The 16,781-nt window shown below is 42.7% G+C and overlaps 1 protein-coding gene across 2 annotated transcripts; it reads right to left on the bottom strand.

Annotated features, from left to right (window-relative positions):
- Window positions 1–337: 337 nt before the first annotated feature.
- LOC135568560 (C-type lectin domain family 10 member A-like) lies at window positions 338–12,123 on the bottom strand. 2 transcript variants are annotated; one of them, XM_065015356.1, is made up of 6 exons: window positions 11,838–12,113; window positions 2,459–2,572; window positions 2,139–2,372; window positions 1,876–2,018; window positions 1,570–1,673; window positions 338–725 (listed from the first exon to the last, which is right to left on the bottom strand). In XM_065015356.1, the coding sequence occupies exons 1-6, from the start codon at window positions 12,055–12,057 to the stop codon at window positions 569–571; spliced, it is 972 nt and encodes a 323-aa protein (XP_064871428.1). In that variant the 5' UTR covers window positions 12,058–12,113; the 3' UTR covers window positions 338–568. The 2 variants fall into 2 exon arrangements, with proteins under 2 accessions (XP_064871428.1, XP_064871429.1); XM_065015357.1 differs by having other exon boundaries at window positions 641–725; window positions 1,543–1,673; window positions 11,838–12,123.
- Window positions 12,124–16,781: the final 4,658 nt, after the last annotated feature.

The following is a 16,781-nucleotide window of genomic DNA, read 5'->3' as shown; positions in this document are numbered from 1 at the left end:
AGGAGAACAACAGTCAAATATGAGCATTTGATATTGTGCTCATATGTAACTTGACAACAAAGACTGACTGTTAAATATTATTAAGTAACATTGTTTGATATCTCTACTACACTCATTGATTGGTGATACAGTCAACTCCTTCCTATACAGTGTATGTAATGGTGGTTTGGTACTGTTGAGAATGTCATCACCAGGCCTAAATTGGAGCATGTAAATATCTGCAGAATATATTTGAATTGGAAGTTATGTGAATGCACAAAGTCAAATGTACTGAATTCATGTTGAACCTGATGATGTGTGAAACATAACTACTGGTACACAGTAAGTTACAAACAGGAAATAAGTAGGACTTTTATTCATATGATACTACAAACAAATACAACAATAGGAGTGTGTGTGTGTGTATGCGTTTGTGTACGTGCATGCAAGTGTTAGTGCGTGTGTGTGAATGAGGTTTTGTGACGGGAGTGTGTGTGTGTGTGAGAGAGAGAGAGAGAGAGAGAATGAAGGAAGAAGTTGTGTGTACTGTAGGCTACTGTATGTGTTACAGTATGTTGTCATGGTGATGTTAAAGCACTTTCTCACAGACCCAGTTGAGTTTGCTGCTACATGATAGGTCATTCCATGACTTTCGAGGACTGTGATCTTTTTGTATCTGAACACAGTCCTCCTCACCATATTCTGGTTTGCCACCACCATTATCAGGCTGATTTGGAGACCAGTACCTACAGGGTTAAAAACAGTCAGATATCATGGTTAATACAAGAACCTACTACAGGGTTAAAAACAGTCAGATATCATGGTTAATAACATTACCTACAGGGTTAAAAACTGTCAGATATCATGGTTAATACCAGTACCTACAGGGTTAACAACAGTCAGATATCATGGTTAATACAAGAACCTACAGGGTTAAAAACAGTCAGATATCATGGTTAATAACATTACCTACAGGGTTAAAAACTGTCAGATATCATGGTTAATACCAGTACCTACAGGGTTAACAACAGTCAGATATCATGGTTAATACCAGGACCTACAGGGTTAAAAACAGTCAGATATCATGGTTAATACCAGTACCTACAGGGTTAAAAACAGTACCTACAGGGTTACCAACAGTCAGATATCATGGTTAATACCAGCACCTACAGGGTTAACAACAGTCAGATATCATGGTTAATACCAGCACCTACAGGGTTAAAAACAGTCAGATATCATGGTTAATACCAGTACCTACAGGGTTAATAACAGTCAGATATCATGGTTAATATCAGTACCTACAGGGTTAATAGCAGTCAGATATCATGGTTATAACATCACAATCCTAAATAATGTACAGAAATGTTTCAGTTTAAATTCAACTTTGTTGACTGCTGCCATTAATGACAATAACCTGCATAGATAAAGGTTGAACGAACTGAAAATGTGAGCCTTATTGTCAGAGTAGTTATCATCTCTCACTCTGTGGTCAGTGTTGGTCTATCAGTTGAGTGTGGAGAACCTAGAGTATGAACAACACAGAGAATCAGTCCTACTCCTTACACTGTTATTAGAGCAGTAATATATTACTTTGGGGTGGTCAGTGGGGTGCCGTCCACCAATTTCCAGGTCCCCTCAGTAACAGAGTCAGTCAGACCAATCCAGAGTCCCTTGTTGAGGTTGAAGAGAAACTCCTGTTGTTGAGAAAGATAAATATTTATGTTTGGTCATATTTACCGCATGCACACCCAGAGCTCCCCCCTCTCTCTCACTCACTCACTCTCTCACTCACTCACTCACTCACTCACTCACTCACTCACTCACTCACTCACTCACTCACTCACTCACTCACTCATTCACTCACTCACTCACTCACTCACTCACTCACTCACTCACCTGTTCCTTATCACTGTTTATGATCACCAGGTCTGCTCCTCTCTCCAGACAATCCTCTCTGCTCTCCTTCCAGGTTTTAGTCTCAGTAGACAGGAAGTACCAACTGGATTCAAACTTCTGCCAGCCAGCAGGACAGGTTTGTTCTACAAGATGATTGACATGAATTTCCTTCAAATTATCACAATGTACACTTAATATAAGAATACAGACTCATGATCATGTTTGTGGGATTAATTATAATTTATTACTGTAGGTTTACTCACTGCAATTGGTAAGCCACCCCCTAAGAAAATCTCTCTCAGTCTGTAGCTGTTCTATCTGTTTAGTCAGGTTGTTGTAACTGGTCTGTAGCTGGTCTCTCTCAGTAGTCAGGTTGTTGTAGCTGGTCTGTAGCTGGCCTCTCTCAGTAGTCAGGTTGTTGTAGCTGGTCTGTAGCTGGTCTCTCTCTGCAGATGAGTTGGTTTTATAGGCTAAGAAACTCTTATAAACCCCATAATCTGTTACAACAACAACAATGTTTATAATTAAAAGAGATAGTCACAGAACTGCTGGTGAATTGTAGGAATTATAACTTCAGACTTACAGTAGACAGACAGGCCTATGATCCCAGCAAGTAGAACACACAGCAGCCCCAGACACACTGCAGCAACTCTGGAGGATCTCTTCCCTGAGTTATCAGGCTCTGTGGACACAGGTACTGTACATAGCGTCATCAATGAGACACAATCGAACATGAACCATCTGGTGCAGGGCTCATCTGGTAGATTCCAAGGTTTTGTCTTGAGCGAATGATCAGGGGCAGGAACATAATTTGCAAATTGACTACAAAAGCCCAAATAAATATAAAATGTGACTAAAACGTAATAATTTCAAACCTTTCTTACGTTAGTGTGTCTCTCTATTATACTTGGGAACAGATTCCCAAAATTAAAATCAATAGGAGCTGATTTCCTCGGTATTTGCTAGCATGCCATTCACCTCCAGTCATTGCAAAACTACCGCTAACTTCCTTCATACGGGATACAGTCATAAAAATGTCATCTACAAGCTCGTCTGTCTCTGGGGAAGTAGATAAAGGGCCAAAATCCTGAAGTATCACTTCAGTTTTATTTTGTCTCCAAATTGACATCATTGAAGGACAATGTCTAAATTTGACTTAAGTGGAAGATAGGATTCGCCCCATATGATCCCAAAGTATGAAGCATCTCTATTGTTTGGTCGGTAGGGATGTCCTTGTCTCATTACGCACCAGCAACTCCTGTGGCGGGCCAGGTGCGCAGTGTTGCCAGGTGCACAGTGTTTCCTCCAAAATATTGGTGCGGCTGGCTTCCGGGTTGGATGCGCGCTGTGTTAAGAGGCAGTGCGGCTAGGTTGGGTTGTGTATCGGAGGACGCATGACTTTCAACCTTCGTCTATACCGAAGCCCGTACGGGAGTTGTAGCGATGAGACAAGATAGTAGCTACTACAACAATTGGACACCACGAAATTGGGGAGAAAAAATAAATAAAATAAATAATAATAATAATAAAAAAATAAAACTATATCCGAAATTCTGAACATCCCACGGAGCACCATTACATCCATTATTTAAAAAATTAAAGAATATGGCACCACAACAAACCTGCCAAGAGAGGGCCACCCACCAAAACTCATGGACCAGGCAAGGACGGAATTAATCAAAGAGGCAACAAAGAGACCAAAGATAACCCTGAAGGAGCCGCAAAGCTCCACAGTGGAGAATTTTGTATCCATCCATAGGACCACTAGAAGCCGTACACTCCACAGAGCTGGGCTTTATGGAAGAGTGGCCAGAAAAAAATGCTTAAAGAAAAAAATAAACAAACACGTTTGGTGTTCGCCAAAGGTATGTGGGAGACTCCCAAACATATGGAGAAGATACTCTGGTCAGATGAGACAAAAATTGAGCTTTTTGGCCATCAAGGAAAACGCTATGTCTGGCACAAACCCAACACCTCTCATCACCCCGAGAAGCATAGTGGTGGCAGCATCATGTTGTGGGGATGTTTTTCTTTGGAAGGGACTGGGAAACTTGTCAGAATTGAATGAATTATGGATGGTGCTAAATGCAGGGAAATTCATGAGGGAAACCTGTTTCAGTCTTCCAGAGATTTGAGACTGGGACAGAGGTTCACCTTCCAGCAGGACATTGACCCTAAGCATACTGCTAAAGCAACAGTCGAGTGGTTTAAGTGGAAATGTTTAACTGTCTTGGAATGGCCTAGTCAAAGCCCAGACCTCAATCCAATTGAGAATCTGTGGTATGACTTAAAGATTGCTGTACACCAGGGGAATCCATCCAACTTGAAGGAGCTGGAGCAGTTTTGCCTTGAAGAATGGGCCAAAATCCCAGTGGCTAGATATGCCAAGCTTATAGAGACATACCCCAAAACACTTGCAGCTGTAATTGCTGCAAAAGGTGGCTCTACAAAGTATTGACTTTGGGGGGTGAATAGTTATGCATGCTCAAGTTTTCTGTTTGTTGTCTTATTTCTTGTTTGTTTTACAATAAAAAAATATTTTGCATCTTCAAAATGGTAGGCATGTTGTGTAAATCAAATGATACAACCCCCCAAAAAATCTATTTTAATTTCAGGTTGTAAGGCAATAAAAATAGCTAAAATACCAAGGGGGGTGAAAACGTTTGCAAGCCACTGTACATGCAGGTAGGACATATAGCCAAACCTATTGTTGACTTTCAAATGAATCATTAGACAGAATTTTACAGAGAAGTAACACTTACTCATGGATTTGAAAAACACTTGAGCTTAAAGAGTTACAAGTAGGCTGGCTAACCAGAGAGAGAAGAGGAAACTGTGGCTGTCAGAGTGAGATCGGAGGGAGGGAGGGAGAGCAGTAGCAGTGTTAGTAGCTTCCTGTATCTGTGAGGTCAGAACTCAATCTATCAACCACAATGAGGAACGAGCTATCTTGTTCCAGGCCAACTATATTGCAGTTGAGTTGCACGCGTCAACAAATAAGGTTACTGTACAACATGATGTGATCATCTGATGTGTTAAACACCAATCCAGGCATTGTGAGATCTGGCAGGCGACTTCAATGTAATCAAACTGGAATGTGTCCAATGTCATGAGTGGGGTTGAAGGAGAGAGAGGGCGGGACTTGGTAATGAAGGAAGCTTTCAGCAGCCATCATGTCAACTAGCAGAGACAACAGAGGTCATAGGGTGGCAATGAACTGTCAAAAAAACTACTGTCTATCCACAGGTTAACTGTCATAACATCTACTGTCTATCCACAGGTTAACTGTCATATCATCTACTGTCTATCCACAGGTTAACTGTCATAACATCTACTGTCTATCCACAGGTTAACTGTCATAACATCTACTGTCTATCCTCAGGTTAACTGTCATAACATCTACTGTCCATCCACAGGTTAACTGTCATAACATCTACTGTCTATCCACAGGTTAACTGTCATAACATCTACTGTCTATCCTCAGGTTAACTGTCATAACATCTACTGTCCATCCACAGGTTAACTGTCAAAACATCTACTGTCTATCCACAGGTTAACTGTCATAACATCTACTGTCCATCCACAGGTTAACTGTCATAACATCTACTGTCTATCCACAGGTTAACTGTCAAAACATCTACTGTCTATCCACAGGTTAACTGTCAAAACATCTACTGTCTATCCTCAGGTTAACTGTCATAACATCTACTGTCCATCCACAGGTTAACTGTCATATCATCTACTGTCTATCCACAGGCTTACTCTTATAGTATCTACTGTCTATACCTAGGTTGCTTTGACACTACTATAAAACAAAATATATTTAATAGATGCAAATGATAATTAATACCTTATACAGTAATGATGACACCTGCATAGTTACATCTGGGAAACTGAATTATCGTATCTTTGTCAGGTTGTTTGTGTTGGTTGAGGTTTACGCTAAACTCAGCCTGATGATGACTGTGTCACACCTTCAAATCAAAATCCAATCAAATGTATTTGTCAAATACACATGGTTAGCAGATGTTAATGCGAGTGTAGCGAAATGCTTGTGCTTCTAGTTCCGACCATGCAATAATATCTAACAAGTAATATAACCTAACAATTTCACAACAACTACCATATAAACACAAGTGTAAAGCAATGAATACGAATATGTACATAAACATTTATAAAAACACACATTACATCAAGTTGGCAAGATGCAGTAGATGGTATAGAGTACAGCATATACATCTGAGATGATTAATGTAGGGTATGAAAACATTATATAAGGTAGCATTGTTTAAAGTGGCTAGTGATACATTCAAGAGGGACTCAAACATTAGTGTGGGGAAAATACCAGAAAATTATTCAGATTTTATAGTTCATTCTATAGAAATTATGATGCATGAATCTGCCACAACCTTTTTTATAAAACCCGTTACTGAGAAATGTCTGGAACTCATCCAGTGACATCATTACCAGTCACACAATCTGAGAGACTGTGACCATGACAACTGACCACAAGGTCCTGAATTTGAGAGAGGACCACTCCCACTGCTGTGAGTGATGCGTCACAGGTGACCAGAGTTGGGCTGGTGAGGTTAAAGTGGGTGTCCAGGCCAAGTACACCTCCTTCTTCAACAGCTGATGCAGAAGGGAAGTGATGGCTGAATACTGGGGCAGAAAGAGCATGTTGTAACCCACCATTCCCAGAAATGAGGCAGGATGCGAAGCAGATGTCGGTTCTGGGACAAGATAGACGACTTCCATGACTGGAATGACAGGAGTCATCGTAGGGTCCAGGAGGGGCTTATGTGTGAACGCTGTCATGGCAAATACGCCGTTGAAGAGGGTGGGCCATTGCTCTTGCAACGTGGAGGTGACGTGCAGGATTGTTGAGCCAATGTTGTCCAACAGAGAGAACCCCAGGCTGGTGAACATGTATAGACCTAAGATATTAGTGCCCTGCCGTGTGATGTGGAAAGGGATCTGAGTGAGGAGGTTCTTTCAATTAACTGGTCCCTGATCATTTAATCTCTAAAATAACCACACTGACATGACTGCTAGTCCTTTATGATCACTGACGCACTGTTTCACTGACTCACCCACTCTCTGTGACGTACTGTGTCACTGACTCACCCACTCTCTGTGACGTACTGTGTCACTGACTCACCCACTCTCTGTGACGTACTTTGTCACTGACTCACCCACTCTCTGTGACGTACCATTTCACTGACTCACCCACTCTCTGTGACGTACTATTTCACTGACTCACCCACTCTCTGTGACGTACTGTGTCACTGACTCACCCACTCTCTGTGACGTACCTTTTCACTGACTCACCCACTCTCTGTGACGTACCATTTCACTGACTCACCCACTCTCTGTGACGTACTGTGTCACTGACTCACCCACTCGCTGTGCACGCTGCCAAAACTGTATCCTCTTCAGAAGCCCACTCTGTTTCTTCGCGAAATGTCCATGCAAAAGTTTAAAAGGTGTATCATAAACTCAGCAAAAAAAGAAATGTCCTCTCACTGTCAACTGCTTTTATTTTCAGCAAACTTAACATGTGTAAATATTTATATGAACATAACAAGATTCAACAACTGAGACATAAACTGAACAAGATCCACAGACATGTGACTAACAGAAATTGAATGTTTCCCTGAAAAAAGGGGGGGTGGGGGTCACAATCAAAATCAAAACAGTCAGTATCTGGTGTGGCCACCAGCTGCACTAACTACTGCAGTGCATCTCGTCCTCGTGAACTGCACCAGATTTGCCAGTACTTGCTGTGAGATGTTACCACACTCTTGCACCAAGGCACCTGCAAGTTCCCGGGGGTAATGGCCCTAGCCCTCACCCTCTGATCCAACAGGTCCCAGACGTGTTCAATGCGATTGAGATACGGGCTCTTCGCTGGAAATGGCAGAACACTGACATTCCTGTCTTGCAGGAAATCATGTACAGAATGAGCAGTATGGCTGGTGGCTATGTTATGCTGGAGGGTCATGACAGGATGAGCCTGCAGGAAGGGTACCACATGAGGGAGGAGGATGTCTTCCCTGTAAAGCACAGCGTTGAGATTGCCTGCAATGACGACAAGCTAAGTCCAATGATGCTGTGACACACCGCCCCAGACCATGACGGACTCTCCACCTCCAAATCGATCCCGCTCCAGAGTACAGGCCTCGGTGTAACGCTCATTCCTTCGACAATAAATGCGAATCTGGCCATCACACCTGGTGAGACAAAACCGCGACTCGTCAGTAAAGAGCACTTTTTGCCAGTCATGTCTGGTCCCACAACGGTGGGGTTGTGCCCATAGGCGATGTTGTTGCCAGTAATGTCTGGTGAGAACCTGCCTTACAACAGGCCTACAAGCCCTCAGTCCAGCCTCTCCCAGCCTATTGCGGACAGTCTGAGCCCTAATGGAGGAATTGTGCATTCCTGGTGTAACTCAGGCAGTTGTTGCTGCCATCCTGTACTTGTCCCACAGGTGTGATGTTCAGATGTACCGATCCTGTGCAGGTGTTGTTACGCGTGGTCTGCCACTGCGAGGATGATCAGCTATCCGTGCTGTCTCCCTGTAGCTCTGTCTTAGGCGTCTTACAGTACGGACATAGCAATTTATTGCCCTGGCCACATCTGCAGTCATCATGCCTCCTTGCAGCATGCCTAAGGCACATTCACGCAGATGAGCAGGGACCCTGGGCATCTTTCTTTTGGTGTTTTTCAGAGTCAGTAGAAAGGCCTCTTAAGTGTCCTAAGTTTTCATAACTGTGACCTTAATTGCCTACCGTCTGTAAGCTGTGGTCGTTAAGCTGTGTCTTAACGACTATTCCACAAGGTGCATGTTCATTAATTGTTTATGGTTCTTTGAACAAGCATGGGAAGCAGTATTTAAACCCTTTACAATGAAGATCTGTGAAGTTATTTGGATTTTTACAAATTATCTTTGAAAGACAGGGTCCTGAAAAAGAGACATTTCTTTTTTTGCTGAGTTTATGTGTTTGCTTCCCCGAGCATTTGGAAATTGCGAAGGCCCTCGGCGCCAAAACAGTGAAAAAGAATGGCCCTTTTCCTCTCACGGCTAACCACATCGAGTCCGGTAGCTAGCATGTACACTACCATTCAAAAGTTTGGGGTCACTTAGAAATGTCATTGTTTTTTACAATGCCAGCATCCCGGAGTCGCCTCTTCACTGTGGTGTTTTGCAGGTACTGTTTAATGAAGCTGCCAGTTGAGGACTTGTGATGCATCTGTTTCTCAAACTAGACACTCTAATGTACTTGTCCTCTTGCTCAGTTGTGCACCGGGGCCTCCCACTCCTCTTTCTATTCTGGTTAGTGCCAGTTTGCGCTGTTCTGTGAAGGGAGTAGTACACAGCATTGTAAGAGATCTTCAGTTTTTTGGCAATTTCTCGCATGGAATAGCCTTCATTTCTCAGCACAAGAATAGACTGACTCGTTTCAGAAGAAAGTATTTGTTTCTGGACATTTTGAGCCTGTAATCAAACCCACAACTGCTGATGCTCCAGATACTCAACTAGACTAAAGAAGGCATGTTTTATTGTTTCTTTAATCAGGACAACAGTTTTCAGCTGTGCTAGCATAATTGCGAAAGGGTTTTGTAATGATCAATTAGCCCTTTAAAATTATAAACTTGGATTAGCTAACACAACGTGTCATTGGAACACAGGAGTGATGTTTGCTGATAATGGGCCTCTGTACTCCTACGTAGATATTCCATAAAAAAATCTGCCGTTTCCAGCTACAATAGTTATTTACAACATTAACAATATCTAGATGGCATTTCTGATAAATTTGATGTTATTTTAATGGACAAAACATTTGCTTTTCTTTTAAAAACATGGACATTTCTAAGTGACCCCAAACTTTTGAACAGTAGTGTACGTCTCAAACTACAACTTCCATGTGTCCCATGGGATTGTTGGTTTAAACACATGAGGCAAGAGCTGCTCTGGTGGAGGTAGGGATATTGTAGAAAGACTTTCAGCCATCCTCGTTTGACAAATGTTCTGTGAATCAAAGCTAATTGAAGCTTATGCTTGTCTCAATGAATAGCATAACCGAAATACAACAGATATAGAACTACCATATTAGCTCTGCATAAACCAATTAGACTGTCCAATCAATGATACCAATCATGAATGACAATCAGTGATGAACTCTATCTCTCTCTCTCTCTCTCTCTCTCTTTCTTTCTTTCTTTCTTGTTCCTTATCACTGTTTATGATCACCAGGTCTGCTCCTCTCTCCTCTCTGCTCTCCATCAAGGTTTTAGTCCCAGTAGACAGGAAGTACTAACTGGACTCAAACTTCTGCTAGCCTTTAGGACTCGTTTGTTCTACAATATGATTAACATACATTTCCATCAACTTATCATGATGAACATTTAACGAAAGAATAAAGACACACTATATCCTTCCTGTTTGGCCCTGTCCGGGGGTGTCCTCAGATGGGGCCACAGTGTCTCCTGACCCCTCCTGTCTCAGCCTCCAGTATTTATGCTGCAGTAGTTTATGTATCGGGGGCTAGGGTCAGTTTGTTGTATCTGGAGTACTTCTCCTGTCCTATTCGGTGTCCTGTGTGAATTTAGGACCATGCCTCAGGACTACCTGACATGATGACTCCTTGCTGTCCCCAGTCCACCTGGCCGTGCTGCTGCTCCAGTTTCAACTGTTCTGCCTTATTATTATTGGACCATGCTGGTCATTTATGAACATTTGAACATCTTGGCCATGTTCTGTTATAATCTCCACCCGGGACAGCCAGAAGAGGACTGGCCACCCCACATAGCCTGGTTCCTCTCTAGGTTTCTTCCTAGGTTTTGGCCTTTCTACGGAGTTTTTCCTAGCCACCGTGCTTCTACACCTGCATTGCTTGCTGTTTGAGGTTTTAGGCTGGGTTTCTGTAGAGCACTTTGAGATATCAGCTGATGTACGAAGAGCTATATAAATAAATTTGATTTGATTTGATTTGATACAGAGTGCATGAGATAAATGTATTACTGTAGGTTTACTTAGTGAGATTGGTAAGCCGCTAATAAAGTCTCTCTCAGTCTGTATCTGGTCTTTCTCTTTAGTCAGGTTGTTGTATCTGATCTCTAGCTGGTCTCTCTCTTTAGTCAGGTTGTTGTATCTGGTCTGTAGCTGGTCTCTCTTTAGTCAGGTTGTTGTATCTGGTCTGTAGCTGATCACTCTTTAGTCAGGTTGTTGTATCTGATCTCTAGCTGGTCTCTCTCTTTAGTCAGGTTGTTGTATCTGGTCTGTAGCTGGTGTCTTTCTGCAGAGTTTTTTAAGACAACTAATAAGGACTACTGAAGCTGAATGATAAGAACTATATCTACACTGAACATAAATATAAATGTAAAACATGTAAAGTGTTGGTCCCATGTTTCATGAGGTTAAATAAAAAAATCCCATAAATGTTCCATACGCACAAAACGCTTATTTCTGTCAAATTTTGTTTACATCCCTGTTAGTCAGCATTGCCAAGATAATCCATCCACCTTTCAGGTGTGGCAAATCAAGAATTTGATTAAATAGCATGATCATTACACAGGTGCACCTCATGCTGGGGGCGGTAAAAGTTAGTTTTGAGAGAGCATGCAATTGGCATGCTAAATTCAGGAATGTCCACCAGAGCTGTTGCCAGAGAATTGAATGTTAATTTCTCTACCATAAGTATTTCTGTCTGTAATAAAACCCTCTTGTGGCTGAGCCTGGCTCCCCAGTGGGTGGGCTTGGTATACTGTCTATGAACATACTGCAGCAACTAGGAAGGATCTCTTCTCTGAGTTATCAGAATCTGTCGACATATATGAGACATGCTCTGTGTGTGTGTGTGTGTGTGTGTGTGTGTGTGTGTGTGTGTGTGTGTGTGTGTGTGTGTGTGTGTGTGTGTGTGTGTGTGTGTGTGTGTGTGTGTGTGTGTGTGCAATCTTACCTGAAGCAACAACTCCATCTCTTGTACTGGGCTTGAAGGCTCTTACGTTGGCATATAATTGGCCATCAATGTCTGTGTTCTTCATTGCATCAGGCTCATCGTTTTCATAGACTCCCTCTGACATCTTAACACACACGTGGTCAAATACAATAACTTCTACTTCTAACCTCAACTCTATTGTACGTCTGTAGCTGTGTCTTCTCCCTGCACTGTCCTGCATCTGTGTGACTCACTGTAGTGACACTATGTTTTTAACAGACAACCACAGTGGAGGGGAAACTGTCAAATCAACACCACGCTTCCACCAGCCTTAGTTTGTAATCTAAACATGTTTCCCATAGTGCTCATTATGTGATATTATGATTAAACTTGTTAGGTTCTAAATATCAGAGTAAGAACTCAACGGACTCTATGAAAGCTTCGACCAACTTTATTCACCCCAAAGGATGGAACAGCTGAACAGACAAAGACATATTTCCACCAGTGGTAATATACATACCCCAATTTGGTTGGAGTCTCCTCCTTCTCTCTAACTTCACATCTTTATTGCTAGGCAGGAAGTTAAGTGATACGGGCAATAAACTGTTCCTTCTGCCTTAAGGTGATCTGACCTGACCTCAACCCCCTTCCTCACAAATCCACAGCTCTCCACCCTTATCAGTGCCTGCCAACTTGATGTGATTGTTTTCCCTGCACTCAGTACATTCCAAGCTTAATTGCATCCTCCATATACATTCCACCTACAGATATTGCTCCCCTCATGTCTCTAGAATAACTAATGATTAATCATATTTAAAGTTCAGAAATCCAAGCCCATCAAACTGAAGTGATAATATACTCCATGATATGACTCTATATGTGATGTATGTGTGACTCATATATGATGTATGTGTGAATTCACAGGGTCACAATTTGTGATGTGTTAAACTAAATTGGGATCCTGTTAATTGACATATACACTACATATATCCTGACTGAGTTTACAGCACCCCCAGCCTTCAAATGGAAAGCACATTATGGCTCTCACTCTGTGACTGGTGGTGTAGGGGGGAGTTGTCCCTCAAATCTGATCTTGGGGTCAGTTTTGCATTTCCACCACAAATGGTTAAGGTTAGGATCAAGTGGGAGAGGGGTGGGGTTGCTGATCCCAGATCTGTACCACCGATGACCATATAGTTTTTTTTTTTCTATCTATGCTTTCTGTGAGATTTAGGATAAATGATATTCAGAATGAAACTCTGGCGGTCAACTTGGTTTAGGGGTGAATTTCACCAAAAGCAGTAATTCTGACAAAATCTTCATAGTTTCAGTTTGACAGATTTAATAGAATAGAAAAAGAAAAAGCCTCCACACGTTTTATGACAAAAAGTTCATATTTCCACCCTGTCTTTCAGTACAACATAACATATACATACTGGTTACATCTTATGACACAACTCTCTCTGCACTGTTTCCACTGTTCCACATGACATCTACCTACATGAACTATTATACAACTCTACAGCTCTACTCTATTCCACAGGAGGAGAGAAAACATCACACAGACCATTAGATACAGGCACAGAGTCAAAGGTGGCCCTCTCGTGGTCATAGTACTAACTACAGGTAGAGATGTAGTGTTGGTGACAGAGACCTGGGTGGATGTAGTACTAACTACAGGTACAGCTGTAGTGTTGGTGACAGAGACCTGGGTGGATGTAGTACTAACTACAGGTACAGCTGTAGTGTTGGTGACAGAGACCTGGGTGGATGTAGCACTAACTACAGGTACAGCTGTAGTGTTGGTGACAGAGACCTGGGTGGATGTAGTACTAACTACAGGTACAGCTGTAGTGTTGGTGACAGAGACCTGGGTGGATGTAGTACTAACTACACCTACATCTGTATTGTTGGTGACAGAGTCCTGGGTGGATGTAGCACTAACTACAGGTACAGCTGTAGTGTTGGTGACAGAGACCTGGGTGGATGTAGTACTAACTACAGGTACAGCTGTAGTGTTGGTGACATAGACCTGGGTGGATGTAGTACTAACTACAGGTACAGCTGTAGTGTTGGTGACAGAAACCTGGGTGGATGTAGTACTAACTACAGGTACAGCTGTAGTGTTGGTGACAGAGACATAGGTGGATGTAGTACTAACTACAATAGGATCCTGTGGTAATAATGATGGACTTTGACTTAAGATGCTTTTGGGAAACCGGCCCTGGGATGTAGAGCTCACAACCACTCCCACGTTGTCTGCACTGTCCACTACCACCGGCTCTGCCTTCTTTGAACCGCAGGTGGCACTGTAGACCACCCGGGTCACATTCTTGGCCCTGGGGCTCACCTCTGTAGAAGTGTTGAGGGCCCCGTTGCCCTGGCATAGGGTGACTAAAACGATGCGCGTCTCTTTGACATCTTCGTTTAGGTTGGCAGAGAGCTGCCAGTTTGAGGAGCTCCATGCTAATGGTATGTCGGAGGAGACCACTGAGGTACAATAACAGCTGGAGACTGCATCCAAGATGTCCGCCCGTTGGTATCAAGGTAATCATGTTCGCATAATCAGATTCATGGACGTCTATATCCCGGGTGCATCCGGTTTACACAGCCAACATCACATGTGCAGTAACACTAAGTGCACAGGGAATAGTGTTAGCAGCAACATTGTCATTAAGTCATCCAAAAACATGCCAGACATTGGATGAATATAAAATGTTTTTAAAAAATCAGCCTCAACAACAAATATTTCAATATTTCAATGGATGTTTTGTGCACGAATGTGATGACTTAAGTGTCTTATTTGGAATTTTCTCATTTGGATTCTCAATGTGGCAGTGTTTGGAAAATTGTCTTTCTGGGCCGAGCCTCCGTTAAACTGCAGTAAGAAAACCTTCAAAACCATCCATCTTCCTCTGTAGCTGGCCTCTCTTTAGTCAACTTGTTGTAGCTTGTCTGTAGGTGGTCTCTCTCATTAGTCATGGTGTTATAACTTATTTGTAGCTTGTATCTCTCTTCAGTTAAGTTGTTGTAACTGGTCTGTAGCTGGTCTCTCTCCTCAGGCAGGTTGTTGTAGCTGGTCTGTGTCTAATCTCCTACTTCAGTCAGGTTGTTCTAGCTTGTCTGTAGTTGGTCTCTTTCCTCAGTAAAGGTGTTTTTAACTGGCTTGTAGCTGGCCTTTCTGCAGATGTGTCATGTTGCTGATCTCACTGTTCCCCCCAGTGTGTCTGCACTGTTGTAGATATCCACAATCCTCTCCTCCATCTCACTTCTGTCAAACTTTATTGGTCATATCTGGATTGGTATAGATGGACTCACACATTTAAAAAAAAAAAATCTGATTCTAGCTACAGTGCCTTAAAGCAGAGTTTCTCAAACTCGGTCCTGGTGCCCCCCTTTGGCTAACGTTTTGGTCGTTGCCCTAGAACTACACAGCTGATTCAAATAACCAACTCATCATCAACATGTCCTGGCTGGTTATACAGTAACATGTCCTGGCTGGTTATACAGTAACATGTCCTGTCTGGTTATACAGTAACATGTACTGGCTGGTTATACAGTAACATGTCCTGGCTGGTTATACAGTAACATGTCCTGGCTGGTTATACAGTAACATGTCCTGGCTGGTTATACAGTAACATGTCCTGGCTGGTTATACAGTAACATGTCCTGGCTGGTTATACAGTAACATGTCATAGTTGGTTATACAGTAACATGTCCTGTCTGGTTATACAGTAACATGTCCTGGCTGGTTATACAGTAACATGTCCTGGCTGGTTATACAGTAACATGTCCTGGCTGGTTATGGTAACATGTCCTGGCTGGTTATACAGTAACATGTCCTGGCTGGTTATACAGTAACATGTCATAGCTGGTTATACAGTAACATGTCCTGGCTGGTTATACAGTAACATGTCCTGGCTGGTTATACAGTACCATGTCCTGTCTGGTTGTACAGTAACATGCACTGGCTGGTTATACAGTAACACGATCACCGAGAGTGAATGCACATTTCACATCAGTTCAGATCAGAGCAACTGCATTTCACATCAGAACAGAGCGCAGAGTTCCTCATGTGCACATTTCTTGATATTCTTTGCTAGTTGATGAGTTATTAGCCCAGTTATTGTAAGGTCTGCTTTCCAGCTCACACTGTCAAACACTTAGATCCCCTGAACGCAGCTCACTCTCCAGATCCCAATCACCTGAATTCTGATCACCTGTTCACACACCTGTATGTCATTTTCACACACTATTTAGTTCAGTTCTTTGCTCCCCATCACTGTGAGGTGTTGTTTATTTTGTGACACTTCTTTCGGTGTGCTGGTTTTCCCATGAGTAGCTCCTCCCGTGAATGATCGTTTTTGCCTATTCCCTGCCTGTACTTTAGCCTGTTGGATTTCCTGTGTGTATGACCTTCTGCCTGCCCCTGGACCCAGCTACCTGCCTCCTCCTGTTTTTGACCTTCAGCCTGCCCCTGGACCCAGCTACCTGCCTCCTCCTGTGTATGACCTTCTGCCTGCCCCTGGACCCAGCTACCTGCCTCCTCCTGTGTATGACCTCCTGCCTGCCCCTGGACCCAGCTACCTGCCTCCTCCTGTGGTCCTTTGCAATAAACACCTGCTGCGCCCTGCGCTTGAAACCAACACTCTGTCTCCCCTCTTGTTCATTACATGTATACTTCAGTGTAGGTCAGTAACGGGAGTTATTGCTTCCTACAAGAGCACACAAAGTGTAGGCTCCATTTCAAACTGTCTTTGAAAAACCAGTCAGGTAAAAAAGCTTATGTCTTAATTAAAGGGACGATGGTGAATTTTTTAAGACAGGTTTGAATATGTAAATAAGCCAATAGGCAGAGGGGTAGCCTACATTGTCTGATTCGCTGTAAGGTTAAAATAATTAATTTGGTGTCTTGCATAATACAACACAATGCCATTTACAGTCACCTATTTGGCCCATGGTGTA

This window comes from Oncorhynchus nerka, unplaced genomic scaffold (assembly GCF_034236695.1).
Source record: "Oncorhynchus nerka isolate Pitt River unplaced genomic scaffold, Oner_Uvic_2.0 unplaced_scaffold_1483, whole genome shotgun sequence".
Lineage (NCBI taxonomy): Eukaryota > Metazoa > Chordata > Actinopteri > Salmoniformes > Salmonidae > Oncorhynchus > Oncorhynchus nerka.
Note: the sequence above shows the minus strand (reverse complement) of the source record. Positions and strands in the feature narration are given on the sequence as shown.